The sequence below is a fragment of the Anopheles gambiae genome, chromosome 3, assembly GCF_943734735.2.
Source record: "Anopheles gambiae chromosome 3, idAnoGambNW_F1_1, whole genome shotgun sequence".
NCBI lineage: Eukaryota > Metazoa > Arthropoda > Insecta > Diptera > Culicidae > Anopheles > Anopheles gambiae.
In genome coordinates, this window is record NC_064602.1 from 42134617 (window position 1) to 42161243 (window position 26627).

The 26627-nt window shown below is 40.3% G+C and overlaps 3 protein-coding genes across 3 annotated transcripts; 1 reads left to right on the forward strand and 2 right to left on the reverse strand.

Moving 5' to 3' along the window:
- Nucleotides 1–144: 144 nt before the first annotated feature.
- Nucleotides 145–1919, reverse strand: LOC1279172 (zinc finger protein 776). Its single transcript, XM_061653580.1, has 3 exons — nt 1884–1919; nt 1183–1715; nt 145–1123 (listed from the first exon to the last, which is right to left on the reverse strand). Exons 1-3 carry the CDS (start codon nt 1917–1919, stop codon nt 976–978), a joined length of 717 nt encoding a protein of 238 aa, XP_061509564.1. The 3' UTR covers nt 145–975.
- Nucleotides 1920–2562: 643 nt separating this feature from the next.
- On the forward strand, nt 2563–6722 carry LOC1279173 (dymeclin). The gene is made up of 10 exons (XM_318853.5): nt 2563–2905; nt 2982–3128; nt 3201–3500; nt 3585–4015; nt 4084–4253; nt 4321–4446; nt 4522–4854; nt 4930–5112; nt 5181–5303; nt 5379–6722. Exons 1-10 carry the CDS (start codon nt 2763–2765, stop codon nt 5526–5528), a joined length of 2106 nt encoding a protein of 701 aa, XP_318853.3. The 5' UTR covers nt 2563–2762; the 3' UTR covers nt 5529–6722.
- An 88-nt stretch (nt 6723–6810) lies between these two features.
- On the reverse strand, nt 6811–8663 carry LOC3292058 (amyloid-beta A4 protein). Its single transcript, XM_553610.4, has 2 exons — nt 7847–8663; nt 6811–7236 (listed from the first exon to the last, which is right to left on the reverse strand). Exons 1-2 carry the CDS (start codon nt 8200–8202, stop codon nt 7125–7127), a joined length of 468 nt encoding a protein of 155 aa, XP_553610.4. The 5' UTR covers nt 8203–8663; the 3' UTR covers nt 6811–7124.
- Nucleotides 8664–26627: the final 17964 nt, after the last annotated feature.

A 26627-nucleotide genomic window follows, 5' to 3' on the forward strand; every position in this document is an offset into this window, starting at 1 on the left:
TAGAGAATGCTGCCCGATGATTCGATTGAGTAATCTTCGTTCGCGTTCCAAGTGTTGAGGATCGGTTACGATCTGTACATGGATCTGAATGCCGATGAGTACATGGCCATCGGCGAAGAATTGATTTTTGAGTGAAAAACTGTATTTGTAACAAATTTTAAGCTTTTATTTCAGTATTGGTAGTAGCTCTACTTAGGGCAGAACTCCAATATGCAACCAAAAATTGTATATTTTTGTGATTTTTGAATAGAACTCCTATGGAACATTGTTTGAACAATAACCAATCTTATCGATAAGACCTTAATCAGTTTCCGTTTTTTTTTTAAATAAAATAATAAAAACTCCATCGTGATACGGATCGAGCATTGGCGTCATAATAGCGAGCAGAATCGACGCATAAATAACGAATTTTGTCACCAGGATGCTGTTAGGCACGATCGTAACGGTCCGTACGATGATGCCATCCCTTTCCAAAAATGTCCGATGGCATTCACCGATAGTGTACGACTCTGGCTTTACATTCGGTCATGGTACAGGTCGTTCCTTATCACTTGACCCCGCCGTTGTACATGGTTATATAGGTCAACAAGATGACTAACGAGACGCTAATCGACAGGATGATGGATTCGTTCTTGTGCCTGCTAGGGGAAATCAAGCCAATCCACTACACCTAGTTGTTGTCGAGTTTGCGGTTGATTCAGTTGATAATGTTTTCCACAATTTGTTGACTACCGCGTGCGTCCACTACTCGACAATGTCTGGACGATTCTGGAAGGGCAGGAATTTGCGACGATTGTGCGGTTCTGAGGTTCTAGCTGCTTCGTTTGAGATTTATTTTTAAATGAAACTACTCCTATCATGTTTGCGAAGCAAGGCACTAAAGAGATCGTGTGTCATTTCTTTTTTTTTTACTATCAAAAACATTATCTCTGAAAGCAATAATTTAGCGCATGAGCTATTTTACTATTTACGATCTTATGCCAAGATGTCCGCTGGTCGTAGAGAGTCATGTGAAGCTAAATGTTTCTTTAGATCGTTGTTGGAAAAGAATGATTTTTTGCATTGCTCGCAAGGATACATTCGTTCGCCGCGATGGTACTTCAGGTGTTGATTAAGACGAGCACTGCAAGGAAACGTAACATTAAAGAACACACCAAGAGAAAACAAAATTGTGCCACTTACTTAGAAACAAAAAGCTGACCACAAAAGCTGCACGGATGTGTCTTTTCCCCATGGCTATCCTTCATATGGTATCCGAGGCTACGTTTTGAGCGTAACACCTTTCCACAAACATCGCAACAATGTGCTTCCCCATTGTGGACATTCCTGTAGTGATGCAGGAGCAGTTGCTTGCAGTGAAAACGCTGCTCACATCCTCGCTCACAGTTCCATGGTCGTAGTCCGAGATGCACATTGCGGTGACCGTCGAGGCGTGTTTTGGGTAGCTTTTTGTGACAAATTGCACATTCGACGAGCTGCTTCCGGTACGTTTGCTTGCAGTCGTAAACGTACCGCTTCTTGCCGGAGGAGGATGTTACAATAGCCTGAAAGTTTTTAGTTGAACCAACTGAGGGCGATTTTGGGGTCGCTTTAGTTATTGGCTGAGAAGAGGCAGCATCGCCTTCGTCATTGCTCGGTAGTTGTTTAGAGACAAAATCATTCTTCTGCGTTACCGTTTCCGGGATTGCAGCTTCCGACAGGCCGGTGAAGAAATGCTATACTTCTAGGCATCTTTCACGATAGTCTCTGAAGTCGGAAAGTGTTTTAATGCATCCCTGGCAGATCTTCGATGGATGGGAGTCCGATTTTGTTATCTGGAAATAGAAACAGATCGATTCAGTACAAAATATTCGACAACGACACAGAGAAGTACAGAGTTATACCGTGATGGCAAGCAAGTTGGATATTAAATCGTTCATATCCGTTGCCTCAAATACATCCTCTAGCGAAGTTCCACTAAGACATAAACGACACACTGCACGGCTTTTTCCGACCATCGAAACTCTCGAAATGTTAAGATAAAATAACCCGACACGAACAGCTGTTGCAAGGTAAACAAATAAACAAAGCCATATGGCACCGAAGGGTTTATTGTTGTTGTTGAAATGAACCAATGTAATGTCACAGCTGAAATTTTTCAACGGACTATTTTACGAAATTTAAACTTCACCACGAAACATGCTGAAGTAAAGTGTAAGTAAACAGCAACATTTGGTCTCTTAATTTTGTGCTCAAAGGCCTTTCATACGGTTGTCTCCAAATCGTAAGAAAAATATGCTTTTCCTTGGCAAGAAAAAAATGCCAAAGGTTCAAGTACGGTGGAACTTCGTGCCTTTTTCGATTGTTCATTTTTTTACTTCGTATCGAAAGCTGATTCCCGCGTTGCTTTTGCTGTTTGCGTATCATCTTCCGAAAAAAAGTGCGATGCAAAAATAATTTTATTAAAACCAGTAAATTCCGTGACCCCAAGTACGTGAATGAACGAACCCGTCCAATAGTAGCTTTGTGCTCAACTGTCATCGCCGCTTTTTGTTGACGTCTGCAGCTGTCAGATGAAAATCTTCGTCGTGTCACTTTTGTGGATGCAATAAATAGACGAGTTATTTACCAGCAGCTTGCTTGCGGTGGCACTTTCGGCTGCGTTTGTGAAAAGAAATACACTTTATACGGTTGTAAAACCGTTTTTATTGAACTGGGCCGAGTGTCTGTGTGTAGAGAAAAAGTTTAAGTATAGGTCGGTACAGAAAATCTCTACGCACAGGATGGGTATGAACGTGAGCCGCCAGGTGGACCTCACGGAGAATGAGTATCTGCAGCGATTCGTCGGCAAAACGCACGTCCCTGCTTACGATGACGATTTCTGGAACAATTTCCTGCAGTATCACATAAATCTACCCACAAACAGGTTAGTTGTTCGGTTGTACCAGGCGCATATGTACCTTTTTCTAAACGCATCAATGTTGACGCATTTCCCAAAACAGCGAAGAACAGCTAAGCCTCGATTCGCGGCTGGAAACGCTCTGCCAGAGCTTTATCAGCCACAATCTACACACCGGCAACTTTGGCTCGTTGATAAACGTCTTTCTGCTGAAGGTGTCTGAGCTGCTGACGCTATCCGACACCGAAAGGTGAGTTAACCCCACAGCGCTTTGCAAAAGCGGCCAAAATGATTAATTTCGTCCCTCTTAAAATGCTTTCAGCAACGTTCACATATGGCACGCGTTCAATGCACTGTTCATTATTCGCTGCCTGGTCAAGTACATGATCGAGACTGGGTCTGAGTATCAACTGCTGCAGCACTTTGAAGCGTTGCCGGTTCAAGCGGCCGATAGCGATGAGACACCGAGCGACGGAACGGCAGCAGGTACCAGCACGGCCATTCCGATCGACATGCGAGCGGTGGAGGAAACGAAAGCGGCCGTCGCAAAGCTGGTCGACGGCTCAAAGTTTGAAACGTTTCTAGAGGCACTGGTTAACATTATCGTCGTGATACCGGTGAAGTATGTCAATTGGCAACGATTTGTGTGTGTTTTTGGGTTTCCACCCCCCTTGCTAAGCTAGAACCGTACCGTTTACCATTTTAGAGAATTCACATATCACCTGCACCTGGAGGCGGTAAACTGCATGATTATACTGCTCTCGGTGAGCCTATTTTCCCAGCAAACGATGGAAAAGTCCACCATCTACCGGACGATCTATCGCTGCCAGCACGCAAACACGCTGATGAGTGCGCTGCTACATTTCCTTAGCCGCATGAGCCAAGCGCCGCAAACCATGTTTGGCTTCGGTACCGGCGGTTCGTTTGTGTTCGGCATTGCCGAATCGCTTTGGTCGATACTGACGTTCGCCCGCAAGCAGCCGGATATACTTACGGCACACGATCTTCCGACGGCCTTCCGGGAGCACTATCCGCTGGCGAACCAAAGCTTGCTGCTGATACTGATCCTTACCAACCATCACGCAACCAAGGATAATCCGTATCGGATTAGTTTGTTTGGATGCTCCGACTCGCAAGGTGAGTGGGGTGGGTTTGTGCAAACCAGGGACGAATTGTGTTTAACAGAGTTGTGTGAATGATTGCAGACTCCCCTAAGGAGGATCCGGCAACGTTTAAGATCGACTTTTCCTCCCTGTACAACACGCTGTGCCGAATAGTGACGATCGATCAGGCCACGCTACTGCTCTATCTGCTGCTCTACCGAAACCAAAGATTCCAGAAGTACGTGATGGCACAACAGAACCTTCAGCAGTTGGTAAGCTTGATAAAAGTTTGGCAAAATTCCATGGAAAAGAAAAACAAACTCTTTTTGTTTGTTTTAGGTAATTCCAATTCTGCAAACACTTTACAACGCACCCGACAGTACTTCACATCACATTTATATGTCGCTGATAGTGTTGCTGATTTTGAGTGAGGATGATAACTTTAACAAAAGCGTCCATCAGATCGTGAGTATATGGCACTTCGTTCGCATTACAAATTGATTAATATTCGCTGTGGGACCTTTTTTTTAATTTGAACAGATGTTAAAAAACATTACCTGGTACACGGAGCGCTCGATCAGTGAGATCTCGCTCGGTGGTTTGCTGATATTGGTCGTCATTCGAACGATTCAGTACAACATGCTCAAGATGCGAGACAAATACCTGCACACCAACTGTCTCGCCGCGTTAGCTAACATGTCTGGCCAGTTTCAATCGCTCCATCCGTACGTGGCCCAGCGGTTGGTTAGTTTGTTTGAAACATTAGCGAAAAAACATGCACGTTTGGATCAGCAGCTCAAGCAACCGAACGATCCGAACGGTGAACCGGACATTTCCATACCAATCGGTTGCGGACTAACGTCGGAAGATATGGTAAGCACCATTGCATCATATCTTGTTTGTTTTCCCCCCACTAAAAGAGCGCTTTCTGTTCTCTGCCGTGTACAGTTGCAGGATTTGTCCGTGCTGGAGGAGGTGCTGCGAATGGTGCTGGAAATTCTAAATTCCTGTCTATCCCATCAACTAGTTTACTGTCCCAATCTGGTGTACACACTGCTGTACAAACGCAACGTCTTCGAGGCCTTCCGAAGTCATTCGGCATTTCAGGATATCATACAAAATATAGATATGGTAAGAAAGGCAAACTTCAATTGTTATGAGGAAATTAGATGCTAGCGAACTTCTTCCTTCTTGTTTAGGTGGTTGGATTCTTTTCCTCCCGCCTGCAACGGGTGCAGGAGCAGCGGGGCGAGTTGGGCGTTAGCGAAGTGCTAGAGGTGATTTCGAAAGGCGCCAGCCAATGGTCGAGCGATCGATTGCGGGTACGTTGAGTGAAGCTGCTGAAAGACCCGTAGCATGTGTATTTGAATTCATTTGCGCTTCTTTTCATTTTACAGAAATTCCCCGATCTAAAATTCAAGTACGTCGAAGAGGACGCACCGGAAGAGTTCTTCATCCCGTACGTGTGGACGCTGGTGTGTAAGGCTGGCTGTGTACATTTCAGTTCCGAAACGATAAAGGGCGTCAGCGCCGAGATCGTTTGTTAACGTTACCGTTCCGTTGTTCCCACGAACACTCTGCCAGATTTACGTTTTCCGGTAAAGTTGCTAAATTCGCTTCTCTTTCCCTAATTATACATAAAGGCCCGCGTGTGTGGCACCAGCATATGCGACGAGCAGTTTAACACATCAGACAATACGAGAGGTGTAAAATGTTGCAATATTTCTTCTACTGTACATGATCAGTTAAAAGTGTATGATACATTCTTCCAATGTACTTTAGCGCGTTTGCTCGTAACTATTGTGCTACCAAACTAATCAACTTTCTTGTTTTCGCTTTTCTTCCCGAAGGATGCATTCCCCTATGAAGATGCTATATTATTTTTACAAAGCACTATAATTTATTAATTAATATTCAAGTTTTGTGTTATGTTTTTTTCTTCTAGTGTCTCGATTTTTGTTTACTGTACTACAACTTTTTGGTTGTAATTTTTTTGTTGGTAAACAACTCGGACTGTACCCTTATAGCACTAGCTTAGCAAAAACCTAAAACAGTTAGTTGCCATTCAGTCCACGAGTGTAGCAATTCGGTTAGCTTTCGTTTTCAATTATGAGAAGGTGCAAAACACGATATTGAGGGAAGACGATAGAATGCGATGAATTACGAAAAACAGGCAATAATAACAGTAAGCGAATGTAAAGCACACAAAGCAACGCTCCGGCTTTAACGCTATTACTTAGCCTAAACACGCAGAGTGTTGAATCATGACTTTACTGTGCGTGTGCGTGCGTTGATACGTGTGTGATACGAATCGAAAGCCCGTCGAAACGTATTGTTTTCGGAAGCGAAGGCCGGAGCGAAGGGAATACCATTAGGGAGTTATACAAAATGGCAAAATTGCTAGTTTCGTAAGGTTGATTGATTTTCCTCGCATTGATTGCGATGCGATCGGGCTGGAAAAGAATAGTCACGGTAGTAAGTGAGGGAGAAGTTAGATGAAAAGCTTGACCGCAACTGCTGTGTTGGATGGATTTTAAGCGTGTTTGAGGTTGAACACGGGTAAACCACGGAAAGACGTTGCAAAGGTACTGCTGTGCCGAAAAATCGAAATAGAAGGCTTAAGAGACGGGCAAGAAGGCAAAGCGAGAAAAGTTAAACGTTATAAATTTACAAAACACACAAATTGATAAACTATTAACCACAAACGAGGCAAGACAACTAATCTGCCGGTATACTAGAAAGGAATTGATGTCTTTTTTCTTATTTTACTTTTCACTTCAACCATGATGACCTAAGGGATGCTATGAAATTGAAAGAACACACGATTCATTATAAAAGCAAAACGTTCGAAAACTTTATTACCACAATGTAACGCTTCGAACAGTTGACTGAATAAATACTAACAATAGGAGGATTGAGCTGATCGAGAAGCTTATCGTACCACTATGCATCTTTCCACTGGATTGTGGAAAGCTTACGGTTAGGTTTTCTATTTACGCCGGCGACTGACCGACCAGCCTTGTTCTTAACAAACTACATATCACTTGGTGGGGAGGGAACGGGTAGTTCTAGAAAGATTGAAGAGTTTCCAGAACCGAGTACAAACACCGGTTCAATGGCATCTTTCTCACACTGCACTCTGCCTAGACTCCTTTACAGGCCTCCATGCACTGCTTGTAGGACATGAAGTTGTTTGCGTTGCCGTCGCAGCCTCCGAATTTGAACTCGATGCATTCCTTCTGCGCTGGGTCGTATCTATATTAGAGGAGAAAGACATATGCAATAATTTAATTACAAACATTGCCTCAACTCTTTGTTTCGTTTGAACCATTGTTCTTCTAATCATTGTTCATTTCACACGGCCTTAATTCTTACGTATCCCAATACCCAATTAGCATACGATTACGATCGTCCTGCTCCTGGCAACGATTAAATAATATACCCCTCCTCCGTCCGAGCTGCATTCCCCGGGGCTGGGTAGGAAAAGCTGGCTGATTTTATTATCGACCAACCGGATCGATGTGATGATCGATCGGGCAAACAAATCAAATTAAACCGACACGTAACACCACTTCGCGCGGGAACCGATGACCGGTCAGGGGGGGAGGGATGGACCGCCATTTGGGCGCTGTAATTTGCACCATTCGCTTGAGAGTGGAACGTCGCAAATCACGGGCCACAACTTTCACTACAATCATTTCCACACGCGCCACCGTGTTTCGTTTTGCGTTTATAAGATCCGTCTATAAACATTTGCACTTCTGCACTGCGCAGAGCGCTTCCGTGCGAGAGAAAGCGCAGCACGCGACACCCATTCAGTGTGACAAGGCGAGCGATAGGAAGATTTTCCCAGACCGATCCTTACCTGAAGCGGGGCAGAAGCGCACGGCACACGCCGCGGCGGGGCGGTAGCTTGCACTGCTCGTCGCGTCCGGCCACCTCGACCCGATTGCTCGTTTGCAGCGGCAGCGAGCCACCGTTTTCCTCTCGCTCCTGGGGCCCACCGTCGTCCTCCAGCTCGTCGTAGTCGCCCAGATATTCGAGCATTTTGTAGAACATTCGTCGACTTTCTGAACCGATTTGATCGAGCATATCGATCGGTTGGGCGGCGGATGGTTCGGGCAGTAGGGAGAGTAGCACAACACTGGCGAAAAGTAGGACACTGGCCACTGTGAGTGACACCCGTGGATGGGTGGTGTTTCTTTTCCGGCACATCATCATTTTGTACTGAGCGGTTGTAGTAATGTTCACGTCCTCTTTGCACGCTACGATTTCTGCTGCGAACTTCCGATCAGAGAAATTCCACACGACAATCACTTTAATCGCACTTTTTTCTGATTTGTTTTCTTTTCCGTTCCGTTCGGGCACGGTTCACTTTTGCTACTGAGCTCGTGTCCGTCCGTGCCGTGCGGTCTTATATTTGTTTGCGCTTGCGATCGACACCACACGTCACGGATGCTGCGGCGTAACGGTTGTAACAAAAGCACCCACTTTTTAACAAAACGAAAAAAAAAGTGATGACGACAGCACGAGAGCGCGCGCCTCACAAACCGGTATGAGAAGTGCTCTGCTGCTACCCTTTCCCTCCACCCGGTGACTGCAACGCTCGTACGACCGCAAAACCAAACGATCGCAACGTTGCATCAAGCGACGAACCGACACGCGGGTAGTGGCACACCGTTTGGCATGTTTGTTTGGGTGGGATATGCTGGGACATGGGTGTATGCTGCACGGTCACCACACCGGCCGTTGACCGGACACTGTGAGGTGAATCACATTATGCGCTTTCGGTTTTCGGGGGCCTTTAGATGTTGCCATTCAGCGATTGCTTCACCGGATTTAGTGTACATTGATTTGTGGTTGACAGGCGACTGTCCGACTGTCACCAAACGGTGCGAGTGGGCAATCAAGCGGCAACTTGCGGAAATAGCGGCCGGCCGGGGTGGGAAAATAGAAAGCGCCGGAATTTTCTCTCTATCGATCGATCGCTCGATCGCTCAGCTGGTTCGTTTGTACGCCGCTGCTTACTCGGTACTAGTTGGGAAAATCCCAGCCCAGCATTCACATCCCGGAATGAGCTGGTTGAATGGCGTCGCAAGCTGCTGGCACAGTTTGTTTTGTCGCCCGATGGCCATGGAACAAAACACCCTGCCACACCGACACCGAAACGAAACCAAACAAACAAGCCTACCGGCACGGGGTAAACATATTGAGTAACTGTTTCCTAATGCTGGTCACAAACGGGGCCGTAGTGAGCTCGCCCCTTTAAAGCGACGTCACGTCGTCCCCCTTGCTGGCGGTGCGTGAGTGCGTGCGTGCGTACGGGCGCGTGTTGGTGCGAATTCCATTTGCCGTTGAATAAACCATTGCGCGTCCGGTTGGAATCACCGGAGGGATTGGGTATTTTGCACACTGACGTCATTGTTGCGATTGGAAAAGGCTGGTGGGTGGATGTTTGGGTCCAATTGAGGGTGTGTGAAAATCATACCGATCATGAGTTCAGTACAGGATGGATTGGCGTGGTTTTATCAAAATGACAAATTTTAATTTAATCGCTAAGTAATAGCTTATTTACTACATATGCATTTTTAACATTTAAATAGATGCATTTTTAACATTTTATGGTATGTTTTATTAAACATCGAATAGTTCTAATGCTTCAATGAAACATTCAATAGCTCGAATGAAAACAAAAAACAAGTGTGTAGTCCTCATGTACTAAAAATTATAACACATGGTGTTTGTTTCGGAATTTGCAATTTATATTCCAAATATCATACTCAAAATAAATGACTTTCTCTATCTCGCTCTTTCTCTCCCTCTCTCTTTCTCCTATTTCTATTCTTAACACTCTCATTTACTATAATTTATGTTTAAGCTTTTCAGTTGTTTAAAATTTAACCATATGAAATCATCCAAAATTCATTTAATGCTAAAAACAGTTATTTTGAATGATATGAATCTAAATATTTTTCTTCTTTTGTGAAGATACATTCTACATTTTAATAAAAAGGCATCAAACATTAAAAAAATGATTTTTAAGTCAATTGTCTGCTTGCTATATTTGTTCAGAACAAATTAAATGAATTACTCTCTCGTTTTAACCGTTGTCTCAATGACAAATTTTATAACCTCTTCTAGACGACCGGCATGCTTGGGTATCCCTTATATTTTGTATGGGAAGTTAGATTGGAAAAGAACAAACTAAAACTTAAATTCCTCTTGTTCAAATTTGTTACAAATTACTTATAATATTTATATTAATGAAAAATTGCATTTTTAAATCTTATCTACTATTTTTTCGTGTTTTTTAAGTTTGACAACTCAACTATTAAATTGAAGTTTTTTTCTGCTGTTCTATGGGGGCGTCCATAAATAACGTAACGATCAAAGGGGGGGGGAGGGGGTTCCCTGTAGCGTTACGGTTTGTTACATAGGGGAGAGGGGGGGTTCACATTCTGTTACGTAACGTAATACAATCCTCACTGACAAATGATCGCCCACCTGGGTAAGTTTTGCACTTTTATTTCTTTATATCTTTTGATAGGGAATACGAACTTGACATTTATAAAATACCAAAACAAAGGTTTGACAGAAAATTGCCATGAAAAAATCCACCGTGTAATACAGGTTTAAGAGCCGTGTGTCTCAGGTAAAGACTGTAGTTTTCAATCTTACCGTCAACAAAATTCAAACAGTTACATGTCATTCTACGCTAAACGCATCGACCTGTATATTATTGTTGGTAAACAACAGTCATGCGGTGCTGTCAATCAGGATTAGTTGGATAATTCGGCTGCCTCGATCATCCAGACCACCCGGATGATCGAGAAAGGGAATTCGTAACGTTACGAGACAGGGAACGATTAAGCGGTAGTAGCGAAGAAACAGGCAAATAAAGCGCAGCAAATTTTTAACCCTCCCTTCAAAAATGTGTTCAAAGATCTGTTTTTTGTTTAGCAGTTTCGCTACTCTTGTTACATCCGTAACAAATTAAAAATTTGGTGCAAGTTAGAGTGTGAGAAGTGCCATGGAGGGTGAATATACTCCGGAAAGCTGTGGTGACCAGCAGGCGCATCGAGCCGATAGCGACCTATTGGCAGGATCGACACCGAGACGTGGAGGAGTCCACAAAAGTGAGACGCCGACGATCCTGAGCCCAGCAGCGGGGCCATCGAAGAGTAGAAGAGAGGATCCCCTGCAGGATGACCAGCGTGTGGAACCGTTGGCGTACTCGACACTGCGACAGAACGCCGGTAGGAGTGCGAGTCCACCGGGGGAGCCTTTCATTAATCAAACATTAATTTTAATTAAACATTAATTAAAACAACTCTGCATACCTTATAAAAGCAATCAAGTAAAAAAATATAAACCCATATTTTTTTGTATTTGTTGATGCAAAACCAAATTAAGGGGGGGGGGGGGGGTGTTCGATCATGCGTTACGTAATTTTGGGGGGTCTCCTCCAACGTTACGTTTTGTTACGATAGGGGGGGAGGGGGTTGAAAAATCCCAATTTCAGCGTTACGCAATTTATGGACGGCCCCTATGTAAAATATATGAAAAGTACCCTTTTCCATTAATTTTTCAGGTGATTTTTAATTGATAATTCACTTTTAATGTTTTTTATTGTTTCATAGTCAATATTTTAAATATGTATAGATGCTTGTTAAGTACAGTATCATAAATATATAATTATATGAAGAATACTAATTCTACAGTGATGCAATGATAATATGTTGGATAATTTAAATATAATTAGAAAAAAAGCACATTTGTTGAAAATGTAGAACATAATTCATGTTTGAATAATAAACAAAGCATTTTATACGTTGGAATTCTTCTTCTTATATTTAGCGTAACGTCCTACACGGACATGCCGGCCTATACAGGCTTTTGAGACTTAATTCATTACCACGCAGCCGGATAGTCAATCCTTGCTACGGGGGGACGGTCCATTCTGGGCTTGAACCCGGGCATGTTATTGAGTCGTTCGAGTTGTCGACTGTACCACGAGACCGCCCCCTTGGGGACGTCGGAATTATTAAACACAATTATTACATTAATACATACATACATACTAATACATTTAATATGGTGCAGCATTGAAGTCTACTCATGTAAAAATCGGTTGTCATCGCTTTCATAGTAAATGAAACATAACAATTCCCATATTAATATTCATTACATCACAAGTTATTAATGTTTTAAAGTTAAAAGCTATTACTGGATTTGCTATTAGCTATTAGCTATTACAAAATGTAAGGGATACTCGAGTATGCCGGTCGTAGAGATAAGGGGTATGAAAAAAATATATAAAAAAATCTTAAGATTTTGTTGAAGAATAAGATCACCATTTCTCTTTTATAAAAAAATAAATTTCCTAAAGATACATGAAAAATTAGGTAGCTATTATTTTTTAGTAAAATGTTATATAAATTTGAAAATGAAAATCACAGCCGGGTATCCGGTCGTGGAGTTAATGGTTAAGATCGTTATTTTAAAATTAATCATTATCCAGACCAAGGAGCCTCTTTCGTTCATCATTGCCATCAATTACTCGACCAAACAATCCGAAATTTACCGTACCGACGCTTACTGTCTGTGAAAGCTTAACGCCGGCTAAAAACACTTTCGTCACCTAGGCCCGTAACAAATCGATGCATTCATGCAAACAACACGCCCTCACACTCTCGTACACTCATAGACACCAACTGATCGAACGTTAAACAACTTCAAGGATACTTGGCGGCGCGAAATTTCCCACCCTTGTCGGCGGGTACTTTCTTGGCATTCTGTACCGCAAACCGAAATAATAATGTTGACATCATCGCGAATGTGTCACAGTGTTGTTGTTACTGTAATATTGGTATGCAGCTGTACGGTGGGTTGAGTTAAATATTTAAAAAATAAAAAAAGGCAACAACAGATTTGAGCTTGTGTCACAATGGAGGGTGAGAGTGTTTAAGTAAATGTGCGGTTACGTAAGATCGCTCGATCGTCATTCGCTGAGCCGCGTATGCGCGGGGTGTAGGATCGCGATGGAGGAATTTTCTAGAATTTGATGCGAAATTTCTTCATCTTTGTGTTTAATGTAGTTTTGTACTAGCTTTGTTTTAATGTTTTTTTGTTTAATAGTTGATAAATATTTTTAAAATAACATTCAACCCAAAGTAATGTCTCATGGACTGCCAAATTTAGCATACTTTTACATGAATGCCGTCTCTCACCGCTCAGTCTTCCTCTGTTTGTCGCGCGTAATCACGGTAGCATAACCACGTTCGAGTGCATTTCGTGAACACTGGTCATTCATCATACTTGAGTTCGATTATATTGGCTCTCGACAGTGAAGCTTGACAGTGAAGAGCAATATTTGCATTGCGGCCAACTACACTCACTGCCTGCTCTCGTAACCGTTTGGCGCCGACGTTTCTGGCTGGCATTGGAGGAGGTGGAACGGTTCGATTTGATGTTCCAGCTTAAAAGCAGATTATTTTAACTAAAGACATTTTAGCGAGAAAAAAACTACGACGGGGAGTTTATTGACCTTTCAGAGCAGTTCAAGTACGAAGTGCATAATAAAATGTGTAAGCCAACCGAAGTAAGCCGTGGTAGGGAGAGCGAATGTTTGTAGTTAGAGACCGGGAACGCTGGTATGAGATCATTGGAGGCTTGAGTTTGAAATGTTTACTACAATGAAATTTAGTCAAATGTGCTGTATGTATTTTTTATGAAAGTGATATTTAACATATTGTACGGAATTAAATGTTTTAAAAAATATTTAATCTACAAAAAAATAATTGCCAAATATCTACTTCATATAGATTTGTTAAAATTTAGTAAAGCTTAAAGTCATCCAATTTGGTAGCTAACAATTGTGTTACTTAAAAACAATACCTACAACCAACTAATTCTTCCCTATGCAGCATAGCACACCCAACAAATTGAAATAGAAAGCAGATGAAGTATTCACTGTTCCCAAATGATTAAATCCCCTGGCGGGAAACGCTACACCACACTCGGGCGGCGAAAATATATATTATTTCCCCAAACTGCAACAGGTGTTGAAGTAATGAAATAATTTACAATCTGTTACGCTTTTTTTCTCTTCTTCACACAACTCTCTCTCTCTCTCTCTCTCTCTCTCTCTCTCTCTCTCTCTCTCTCTCTCTGTTCCGAACCCAACACACTCTATCGCCTTGCAAAGCTATGTCTTGCGATGTAGCAGGGCAAAACTTACGCTACGTTTCTCGCCGTTTCTTCGTGCATGATTTTCACCCGCAACGGAACACCACAGGGAAGGGTTTTCCGGGGAGGGAACGGTGTAGCTGGAAAGTAACAATGGGGCAGCACGCGCAAACGGTTGCACTTTCCAGCAGCACCAGCAGCTTAATTTCACATTCGTCCTTCGTACGCGGGCCCGAACTCAGCTGGTCAGCTTTTCGAGCGTCCGATTGTTTGCCACTATCGCTTCTGCTGTTCAGCGCGAGGAAAAGGGTGTGTGTGTGTGTGTGTGTGGGATTCGTTTCATCTCTCAATGGATTTCGAGCACTGCACGGTACAATTTTCCGCTGTGATTTAGTGCCTTTGCTGGCAAGCTTGCCATTCCTTTCCTCGCTTGTGTACTCTGTATTTGGGGGATGGGATTTCGATTTTCAGCAGCACATTCCTCCCGGCGGAAGTAAGTTGTGGAACGGTACTAGGGAACTATGGGAAAGCAAACACTAAAGGGAAAAGTGGGAAAAGGGTGAGTGGTGTTGAATGCAGTTTCAACAACCGTTTGGCATTGTATGGGATGGAGTTTTGTTGTGATAATCAATTGGCAATAGCGTTTAAAGGATGTTAAATTGACACACAAATTCACACATAAACACAAACTATTGGTCGCAATTGGGCGAATGAACGATGGTGATACTGCAAATGTGGGAATGTGGCAGCCAGTTTAGGAACAATAGTGAGTAATGTAAACAAAGCTTTTGCAGCAAACGTTAAACAAATGGTACAAACTAATAAACTCAAGATAAACTGATAAAGATGCAATTTTCATAATAATATACTGACAAATTCTATAACAAGACCGTTAAATTTTTTTCCAGCAATATAGGAATTTGTTGTTCCACATTACTTTATTTAGTTTTTATATAATTAATTATTTAGAACCATAGGCAAAATCTTCACTTTTTTTATTATTGATATGATCAGAACGAAACGTAAAGTAGTAGCAGTACAATGATCGTGTTGATGTTATTTGGTGAAGTTGAGATCGATTTTATGGTATAAATCAGCCATGTCAAACTCATAGTTACGATAGTTATGTTACAAAAGTTAAAATTTGATGCAAAAATAACCATGAATAACGCGTTGGTTCCAATACAGAGTAGTAAAATTTGTAAAATTAAGTTGATATTTATGTAATTATGTGATAATCAATATTTTTGAGCTGGAATTGATCTAGCGAATTCTTACTACTTATGCTGTCTAAAATCCATGAATTACAACAGGTCGTTCAGTCCACTTCAGATCTTCATTTTACAGAGTAGTGAAAGGTGTCATACAAGTCCTTAGTACCCGTTATTCCCTTCCTGTCAATCTCCATAGAAATCTTAATTCATTACGGTGACTAAAATCAGAGTCATAAGCCCATCTGTTGTTTATCTAATCATATTGGTCTACCTAGAATACCTTATGGAAAGCTTGATATCGTTTGTAACATCCTATCAAAAGTAACACGTGCATGTGCTAACATCTGATTTCATCTTCATTTCATCATCTGAAATGTTTTTCAGAAATATAATGTTCTATCTTTAAGTATACCTAAAGATGGGTTCGACCTTTTCCAAAACAATATGCCAAGAGCTGGCGTTTTTAATTCTTGTCGGTTGAGTGATTTTGTTCATTTGTACAAGTTTTTTTCGTATAGAAATTCCTTAATTGGTTGCCAAGTGGCTTGATTGATGGCTTCTTCTCTTCTTCTTCTTTGGCACAACAACCGCTGCCGGTCAAGGCCTGCCTGTATCCACTAGTGAAGTGAGCTTGGCTTTCAGTAAATATTTGTTACCATAGCAGGTTAGTCAGTCCTGCGTATGGGAGCACGGTCTATTCGGGACTTGAACCCATGACGGGCATGTTGTTACGTCGTACGAGTTGACGACTGTACCACCAGGCGGGTCGGATTGATGGCTTAGCAATTAAAAAAAGTAATATTCCAAAGCTATATACCTATGAGTAAGACATTCACGATATGGTATGAGGTTGAAGCTAAAACGTGAGTTGTTTCGTTTAAGACTTGTTAATCAAATAATTGTTGCCAACAAATTTAATCATCGGAAAAGGTATAACATGATTTTCATTGATTTTTTTTTTAATTTTACTAAAATTGTGCGGAATTGAATGCTAATTTTCATCAAAATAACCATATTTGATTTTTCTTCAATGACTAAAACAGTTTTTGCAATTCTACATGCTTCTACAAATGCTTCTACAAATAAATTTTGGCTCAAGCGATTGCGGGCCAAACCAAAAGACCTCGCGGGCCACATTTCACCCGCAGGCCATAAGTGTGACATCTCTGGTATAAATCATAAAATAAAGGAAGAACAAATTATTTAAATTATTTAGTAACTAAGAAAAACGGAATCTTCTATCTAAAGTGCTAGTTTTGCAATACAAGATGGCTTTAATATCGTCTTCTTTCGTGTGATATCTATTGTACCAGCTTTTGTTAAATTAGTTTGCAACTTTGAACCCATTCATTGTACTTTTGGTTCATGCTGATTCGTAACTTTAATTTACAACGCACAATTAGCGTTTAGATACAATTTCAACATGGTAGAAGTGATATACCACAACTCCATCTATTGTGCCATAAACCAGAATAATACATATTATGTGAAAACTAAAATATAACAAAAAATGTTTTACCTCCAAATAGAACAGAACGTTAACATATTAAAGATCGAAGAAAGCTCATCAATTGACCGTCAAAAATAAAAAAAAAGTTAGAAAAAACCGAAAAATGATATCCACATCCACATAGTGACGAAGTGACGTGCAACGTGTTAAAAGCGTAAAAAATGTAATCAAAATGAGACATATTGTAATGTGGTTATGTGACAATGTTAAAAGTAACAACTTTGTTGGTACAGTCAACTCTCTCTTATTTGACAGGCGATAGGACTGTTGATTAAGAGGGGTTTTCAAATTAGAGAGGTTGAAAATGAATGAAAGGTCCATACAAACAAGAAAGAGACAGAACATTTAGTATGCAGCCTTAACTGTTGCTATAGGAAGCTGCACACACGATTGCCAATTTGAGCATACATCATTCAATAACCATGGCAACACCATACACAAATATAAGGGACACAGATTTCAGAGGTTTTACAAATTAGAGGGACAAAAATGTACTGGAAATCAAGGGGCTGTGGAAAAAGTTCAAATAAGAAGGTTTTTCAAATTGGAGAGGTGTCAAATAAGACAGGGTTCACTGTAATAGGGTGTTTTGTGTTTTGGTGATTTATTGCTTTCAAACGTTAAAAGTTTATGTATACAGCCTTGGCGATATTGTTGGCTAATATGAAGGCTAAGTTTAACAAAATTAACGGGTTTTTAGACGGTTTTAACGGCTATTAAAAATAAACGGTTTAAAAAAACGGTTAAAAATAAACAAGTCACTGGATACGTAATGTAAGAGATTTGTTGCTAATGATGTATACTAGCAAATCGTGTTAAGCAAATGACGTTTTCTATGTCACATTGCTCAAACTTTACTCATAAAAAGTGTGCATACAAATGGATTATAAGTTGTGAGTTCATTCGCAAGCAACCAACCAATTTACAATATTCAGCACAAAGACAAACAAATGGAGTACATTAAGGTACTTAGTAGAAAGAAAGATCGCTTTGCTAACCTTTTCTTGAAGCAAACCAGCAATCTATCGTTCCATTAAGAGTGTAACAGCAACCATAGCTAATCGTATACTGTTTTCAGATTTGAGTAGAAATCTTTCCCTCTGTCTTGCGTCAGCGATGTCGAAAAGAATAGTAAAAAGGGCTACTTCTCTTCTCGCAAGCCAAAAATAGCAGATGGAACTTGGTTGGTGGCGTGGGCGCTGTAGTCGTCATCAGTGCAAGTCTGCACCATAAACTGTGATAAACAATGGGATCGGGCTCGACAGGGACATACCGACAGCCGGGCAGCCTTACAGGAGTGGAAGAAAAGAGTACGACGGGTAGCGCTGAACACAATAATCAATTTGTTTTTCATTTGAATAACTTTCGACGAACTTTCGTGGCAAAGTTGTGTCCTCGCCTTGTTATCGTGTACACGAGAGCACTACATGATACTGCGTTGTTACGTCCTCCACCGTCAGGCAAATCGGTCTGCCGCTCGCACTAAGCTGTCGTCTATCCTTGCATAAAAACGGTGTTAAAATCTTGAACAAGCAACGAACAACTTTTCGCCTTTTTTGCGCCCTCCTCACCACCTCCGGTCGACTCTATGCCGAACAACACGACTTCCGAGTGACTTTTTTTGGTCCTATTGGCTCCTTCGAGTGTCATGTTTTGTTGCGAATTGGTGAAACGGTTTTTAGTGAAACTTTCTAGCTCGGATTCAGCATTAGTGACAGCATTTGTTCAAACGCTTGCGTTCTCATTCTCTTGCCAATGATTAAGACACAATGTCATACACGATTGAGACGCGGTTTACTATTTGGGTGGAGAATGATGTTCATTCATCCATAGTAGCAGTTTCGGCGGGAAGAGACCAAATTTCCGCAGGTGCATAATGTCGCAGAAAAGAGAAAACTATGGGAAATTAAACTCAAAAGGCGGGATTTTCGTGCTTACCCTTCTCCAAATAGGCATTCATAATTTTCGTGAAACGGCTACGAATCATGCCAATCCACTCAACCCGTTTTCCCCCTGCACCGTCCGGGCACGCCTTAATTAATGCTAAACTTCTTTCAGTGAGCTAAACTATTATACCAAGGTGAGATAAGCCTATCGCTCTTTCACCAGCACCGAAAAGTGTGCTTCGCCTTGTGCGGCCCTTGTACACGTGCTGGTGCTGGGTGCGACGTCTCTCAGGTCGTGCAGTTCATTGGCTGTGATCTGAAGCTGAGTTGATGGAAATTAAGTTTCCGATACAATTGAAAAGCCACAGGAAATTAAGACTGGTGCCTCCTTTTTATGTGAACGAGCGGCAGCAGCTGCCTGGGAGTTGTTTGCTGCAGCCCTGTCTTGTAAGTGGATGGTAGAGCCGATTGCTTAATAAAATATTTCTGAGTTTACGATGCGTGGGAGTTTCAGTGAGATAGAACCGATTAAAAAAGTGCTTGAATTTGATTCATATTTTATGGATTAGCTTTTCACGTCTATTGATAGTTTTTTTTTTTAATAATTTGTGGTTAGAATTGTGTATGTTCTATTTTATCTTCATTTGTTTTGTTTTTACTGTTAGTTTTTACTTTTTGTACTATAAACTCTATTTTTTATTGAACCTTTTCAATTAAGACTCTGTTTTGTCAATTTTCTTGTCATTTATTGTTGATATTAGTCAAACATTTTTTTCCTGATAATCTATTCCTCTTCGAAAATGTCATTGAATTCAACCATTGAATCGTCAGTGAATAAAATTATTATTTATTTGAACAATACATTTATTTGGATTTTGCTTTGGCTAAAAAAAATACTAAAGGATGAAAAAGAGATATATTTTATAATCTTTTTCCACTCAGAAATTCATAAATTTAAATAATAAATGTTTGGCATAACAACATGTAACAGAACATACAAACTGCTGCTTAAACTGATTAAAGGATTTGAAACACATGAAAAAACATACTCAAAAATTTAATTCCATTATGTTGAATAATGTTTTACCAGATGAATTTTACATTTCAGAGTAACAGTCAGATTTTAAACACTTTTGTTTAACTCAAAACTCAATGTTTTCTATTAATCTTTTATCTATTATTAAGGCGCTCCTGTAGATTATGTTTTTCAAATTGCTCGTTTGTATAAAAATAATTTTGAATTTACATTATGTCATATATGCATTTAAATTATTTTGAATGAATTATGTTATTATTTTAAGTTGTAAACCTAGCGGTTTCAAATTTCCTAAATCTTACTAATTCTTAACTAAGCCAATCTTAATGCTTAAGAAAACCTACGTATTATATTTAGAAAAAAAACTAATGCTTTTCAAATAATTATTATTATTTACTTTCATCCAGAACCTGCACTACATTGAATCATTTTGTTATTAACCTTTCCTCGGAAAATAATTTAGATTTTATCCTCATTAAGTGCTTCAACAGGTTGTGCTGCGTAATTACCACGAAAAACTCCCACAAGCCCGTTAAAATCCTCGCATCCAAGAAATGCAAGTAAATGCCTGCCCACACACACACATATTGCCACAAATATACAAATACATCAAGCCACACACCTGTAACATTTTGTGTACAGTTTTGATCAGCCTTAAGTCATGGCTTTTTAATTAAAGCGTCCATTTTCATTCAATTCTACACTAAATTAACCGCACGCGCCACATTGTCAAACGCGTACCACGGAAGGAAAATATGGAAACCACTACCTTCATTTCATTCGCACACACCCGCCCTGTCCCTGGGGAAAAGCGCACAAAATCCCTACCCTGCCGGGATGCCACAAACTTTCTCTACCATCTCTCCATCCATCTGGATCGACGTGTAGTAGTAGCAGCAGCAGCAGCATCATCAGCGGCAATTCACGCAGCTCTGAAGAAAGTCGCGGTCCCACTTTTCCACTTTCCGGAGTGATTTATTTTTATATCGGAATAAATCAGTGCGCCAGGAGGGTATAAATTTTCTCACCTGTGTCCCAAGCACGGGCAAACGTTCGCAGTGGCATGGCACTGCGGGAAGGAGTAGAGCGGTTATGGCTGTAAGAAACCAGCAGGCCCTACTGTAACTCCTACAGGACCTTCTGCTACACCACGACGACGACGACGACGATTGCGGGTGAAATGGTGTCGCTGTATTGTACCGCGGCCGTGAGTAGTTTAGCTTTTATTGTTATTATTAATTTATCCATCATTCATTCCGCGTGAAGCAGAGGTTCGCCGCAGACCGACGCCGTTTTCCTAGCAGCAGTGTTGTGCAAAGTTTCGTGCCGCCACAGTAATGCCATGCGGAATCGATAGGGCTAAGGGGTGGATTGGGAGCAGGGATGGCAAGCAGGTCATGGGATTAGTACAAATCGCATTTGAATGATGCTGGCAATTAGAGTTGAACTAGGTGCCCCAGGGGGTGTACTCCATTGCTGTAATGGGTGGAACAATGCTGGTAATTTAATTAAGTGCACGTTTGATTCGAGCTGTGAAATGGTTGAGCTGGATTAGCTTGAGAGTTGGTTGGTGGAGTGTATTAGTGCTAGGTAATTTCGATAGGGAGTATGAAAGTGTTGCAATTTAGTTTTTTTTAAATCAAAGTGTTTGAATATAATTCATTCAAAAATGTTCATACATAGCCGCATGGTAGCTCAGAGTGTCTTGGTGGCAAAAATTCTAACACATAACATGTGATTCTCAATATCTGTTGGCAAGATTAAGTATAAATACCAACTAGGATTCGAAGACACTACGAATACATGAGTATTGACTGTGGGAGGTGACTTTAGAACTATATTGAACCTATATTGTGTATGTAATGTAGTTTTATGTCGTTCTATTTATACTTTGACTACAATATCAATACGTTTAAAAAAACTCCATTTATCTTTATGTACCACCCTTCACCACAAACCATATTTTATCATTAACTACCGCATAGTGTTAAGATAGTTCATTTATGTTGCGTAGGCCTAAGTCCAAAGGCCAAAGGCCTTGCAAAAGTTGCATTAAATAAAAAATTAGAGTATTGAATAAAGTTAGCCAAATAAGGTTTTAATGTACCGTAATGCTTCGAATTACGGACACTTAACACTAGAACCGCCGATGGGACTTTTTTGTCCCATCGCACTCGAAAAAAGTGTGTTATTCCGCTTGCGCTCGTGACAATCCATTGAAATTTTCTGACTTTTATTTATTTCTAACGATTTTTCGAGTGTTCCCCTTAAAAAATTGTGTATCCCATATGGTTCTTTAAAAAAAAAACATTTCCATCCTAGAACTATGGGACCCACCATATGGGAACAAAATGCGTTGTGATGGCTGTTATCCCTGTTGCCAACGGGTGACGGATGTGCAAAGTCTGGCAGCACTGGGTACAAAGTACTCCGTGAAAAGTGCAAGTTTAAAGATGGACTGTTCAATCATTTTTTTTTTTATATTTTGGATTTGGCGAGAATCAATACTTGGGTCTTTTACAAAGAACTTACAAAATAAAAGATATCTAGTGGTGATAACTTGCCTGTGTCAGGTGCTGAAGGTTCTTGTCAGCGCTGCCAGGTAAACGAATGCTTCACATGCAATAGATTAGTATGTAAAAAATGTACTTTAAGAGTTTTGTACTTATGCGTTTCATGTGAGCCAGGGTCTGATGAGGCAATGTAATATGTTGTCCTGATGCCAAGAAACCTATAGATGTGTTAAATAACTAAAGAAGACGCTTGAAATAATTTATTTAGGTGTTGCTTTTGCTTTCGAATCAAGGCTTTGTCCCCTTCTTTTGGGCATTTAGAGCTGTATTGACATCAACGTTTTGTAATGTTTCTAATTGGAGCCACAGACGTTTGCGTAGACCCAAACAACCTAGAGTAAAGACTTGCTTGATTATCATAAAAAACTCTACTTATCACTGGATTGTTTAAATAATTTATAGCTATAAGGCTAGATTTACAGTCGTTCGACCCTGTAAGGAATTATTATAAGCGTTTATCACTAAATACCCTGTAATGTCATATTAATGCAAAGAAAACTGGCCTTAATGCGTTTGCTATGATCTCAATTCATTTTTTTTTCATTGATTGATTGTTTTTTTTGTTAATAAAGCTTTATTATATCTACTTATGATGTTTATTATTTAATTAACTTACAAGAAATCCTTAGATAATCGTAAGATTGAAAAGTCCGACGGTTAAGGCATTTTTGGCATTTCATATTTACTTAATACAGCGTTTCTCACGATTTATTGGTTGGTTCCCATCAATGTTTGGTGGGTTACCATATTTTTTTGGTGCGTTTCCACAGTTTTTTGACCGTTTCCCAGAGTTTATTTATCCATTTGTATTGATATCCAATCGGAAAATACCAATAGATTATGTAAACGAACCAAAAGTCTATGGGATACGTTCAAAAAATCGTGGAAACGCACCAAAAATCATGAAAACTGATTAATAAATCGTAGAAAACCGTAATTACATTTTAATCGATATTCAATAAAACTGCAACGATATTTTGTTTCATATTCCGGACAGTTTTGAGCTCATGTTGCAAATAATGGCCATCAATGCATTTGTCACATATATTTACTTATATCGTTTTTGTCTTGTTATTATCACTGTAGTTTTTTTTACAATTTATCACAATTTACTTCGGCTGTTCGGATTTAAAAACAAGATAAAAAAATTGCTTCATTTTCCAGACAGAACTAAACAGTGTTTTAATGAAATTCAGAGCTCAAAATAAGAAAACACTGTTGTTTTCGCGTTGATAATTACTTCCTCAATAGATTCCTATGTATTTCAATACACGTGGACGCGATCAATAGAAATTATCAAGGAAATAACACTGGAGTGAATTTGAAGCAAAACTGCTAAGTATGCATCTGGGATTTCGGTATTTTCATTTGTTTACTTTTAATCAGGTACTAAGTTTTGTGTTTCGGACTGGTGCACAATTGAGGATATTAAAGGACACACGCGGCTCTTCTGTATCAATCACTATATTCTAATATAAATAATATATATGCTACAAGACTGTTGTGTGTGTCGGGTCGCAGCCTACGATCGAGTGCGAACCCTCGGTAGCCCGATCGCTCCCGAAGCCCTTAACCATTCGGCCGTCGGATGCTGTCATTTCCACGACAGCATCGAGTCGCTGTTACACTGCACTGTTTCTGTACACAACACTAAGATAGATAATCTTTTAGTGTTACATCAACAAGTAATCCCTTAGTAAACGTAAACCTTTGAATATTGAACATATGAGCATGTGTTTAATCGAAATTAATTTTATACCATGTTTTTGTAATGAATAGTTATTAACTAAAATACAGGGAAATAGTAATTACAAATGTAAATTGTGTTTGAACCAGAATCGATCGTTGAAATCAAAAATTCCAAAGAAATGTCACCAATTTACTTTCTCCTACAGTGCTAAGATAGTGTGCTATCAGTTGAGATGTGCATTTAGTACTAAACGCCTGAAAGTATACTATATCTATCCGTTGTAAAGTAATTGAAATATCGCGATGAACACACAAAGAAATGAGTTTGAGTATATTTATATTATCAAGCCATTTGATTTTTTTTTATCTTACCGTGATTTGAATCATCATTAAATATGATAAAGTATGTAAGCAATGGATTATTAATGGTTGAATGAATGGTGGTAGGAGAAAACATAACACAATTGTCGTCGAATCGAAACTGAGTTCATTCGCCTGGTGTGCTGAGCACTCATAATTATTCTTACAATGAACGTTATCATTGCCCCCGATGGTAACCGTTTTTGCTTACATCGCTTCGTTCCATTACACAACAAAATCAATACCAAACCGTTCGCTGGTGGCTCGTTCGCGCGACCAGTTGTTTCGAGCTCACAAAATGTAACCGACCGAAAGATCAAACTCCTTGTCGGTTTCTCAACCCCTTGCTAGGGAAGCAAGCCTGCCACCGCAAATGACTGGAAAACAGAAGAAACTGATGCTCATGCTCGTAAATTTCGTTACTTTATGGCTACCTGACGAGTAAAACTTGACCGTAAAAATATTTCCCTCTTTTCCCCCGCCTGTCACTTTCGCCCGCTACAGGCAGTTGGTGGTCGCGTGCGGGTTTGTTCGTTGCCCATTTTCGAATGCATCTGTCGTCCGTTGTCCGTGCGAGACGTGTGAAAACTCTCGGGACAGCAATGGATCCGTGCCCTGGCCGACTACCATACACGATGGAAGATGCAATTTCCCGATTTGTGAGCCCACCGGTCTAGCTGGAGGAAATTTAGCACTCTTCCCTGATGGACCGAAACACAAGGGAACTGCTTCCTTTTCTTATTTTTTTTTTATTCTGAAGTGTCGTTTTTGGGAGAAGAAAAATTTCATTGTTTCTCGTGTAAGCAGTCGTCCCCACATTTTGCAACGTTTATCTCGAAACGATTCCAGGGGTCAACGTGTAGTAATATCATTCTAGATACTCTCATCATCATCATCATCATCATCATCGGTTTCATCGATGTCGTCGTGAACGACAGGTATGAGATCGTATATTTCCGGTAGCAATGATCCAGACACGGTTGATGATCGTGTAGGGGAGGTGTAAATAATTTTCGTCACCAACGCTACTTAGAGATGGGTTGAAGCGCGTTCGATTTCCTTCGTAAGGTACCGTTTCCTACCATTTGGTCTCACGAGGTTTAATGTGTTCTGACCGGAGGACAGTCATTCGGAAGAAAGCCGTTTTCTTCCCCCTGTATGCCACAGTTTGCTGGGCAATGCTGTAAAGTAGACAATAAACATGGAATTTAAGAACCTCGCATATCCTGGGAGACATCAGACAGTTTGGTCTTGGGCTCAATTTCATATTCGGACCGTGGTGCATTATAGTAAAGTTCTCAGAGGGATAGTTCTCAGGGTAGTGCTAAGGTTATGCTCTATTAAATGAAGCAAGAGTGGATGTATGTAATTGAAGAAATATTTATCTGCCAACATGTTCCTGCCGAAGTTTTTTGTTTAGTTTCTGTAGCATATAAAAAAAATATTATAACCATGATATGGATACAAAATGTAAAAAATAAAATAATAAATAAATAAAGTTAACAGGCATTGTCAATCTTGTGAAATTAAATAATTTAATATTGAACTATACAACATCATAATTTTCAAGGCTCCACATTTATTGTAACTATCTTCCCTTATGTATTGAATTATGAATGTTCTCTTTTGTTCTTAGACTAATTAACCGCTATACGGAAAGATGCAACGGATCTATTCAAATAGAAATATATTTATTGCGCATTTTTTCAGCCAATTTTACTCTACACCTCAAATATTCTGTATCAATTAGTGTATTGAAACTTTTAAACAAACATCACGCCGCTATCATCGTTTAAAAAAAACTGTTTATATGTGTTTTTCTCTCTCTCTATCTCATTCCTCCTTCGTTCCTTTCGCTAGCAATATATAAATTAATAATCAACCAAAGCGCTACACATGTTTATGCGGTACGTGAGCAACTAAATTCCAACCGTTCGTCCTGCATACGACCCCGCAACGGCATTGGGGCAAACTTCCATTAAACTCATGCATGCGATAAGAAATGTACCGAGTGCTTTTGAAAGTGGCTAAAAATTCTAACAAAAACCATCTCACAAGAAAAATATTCAAATTGCGCTTTCGGTGTCCTGCTCCCCCGGGGTGGCAAAATGGCGAGTGTTTCTTGCCTGTGTGTGTTTCGGTGTGTCGTCTATTAGCTAGACCCTAGGTCGTCACGTAAGCAGTCACTGC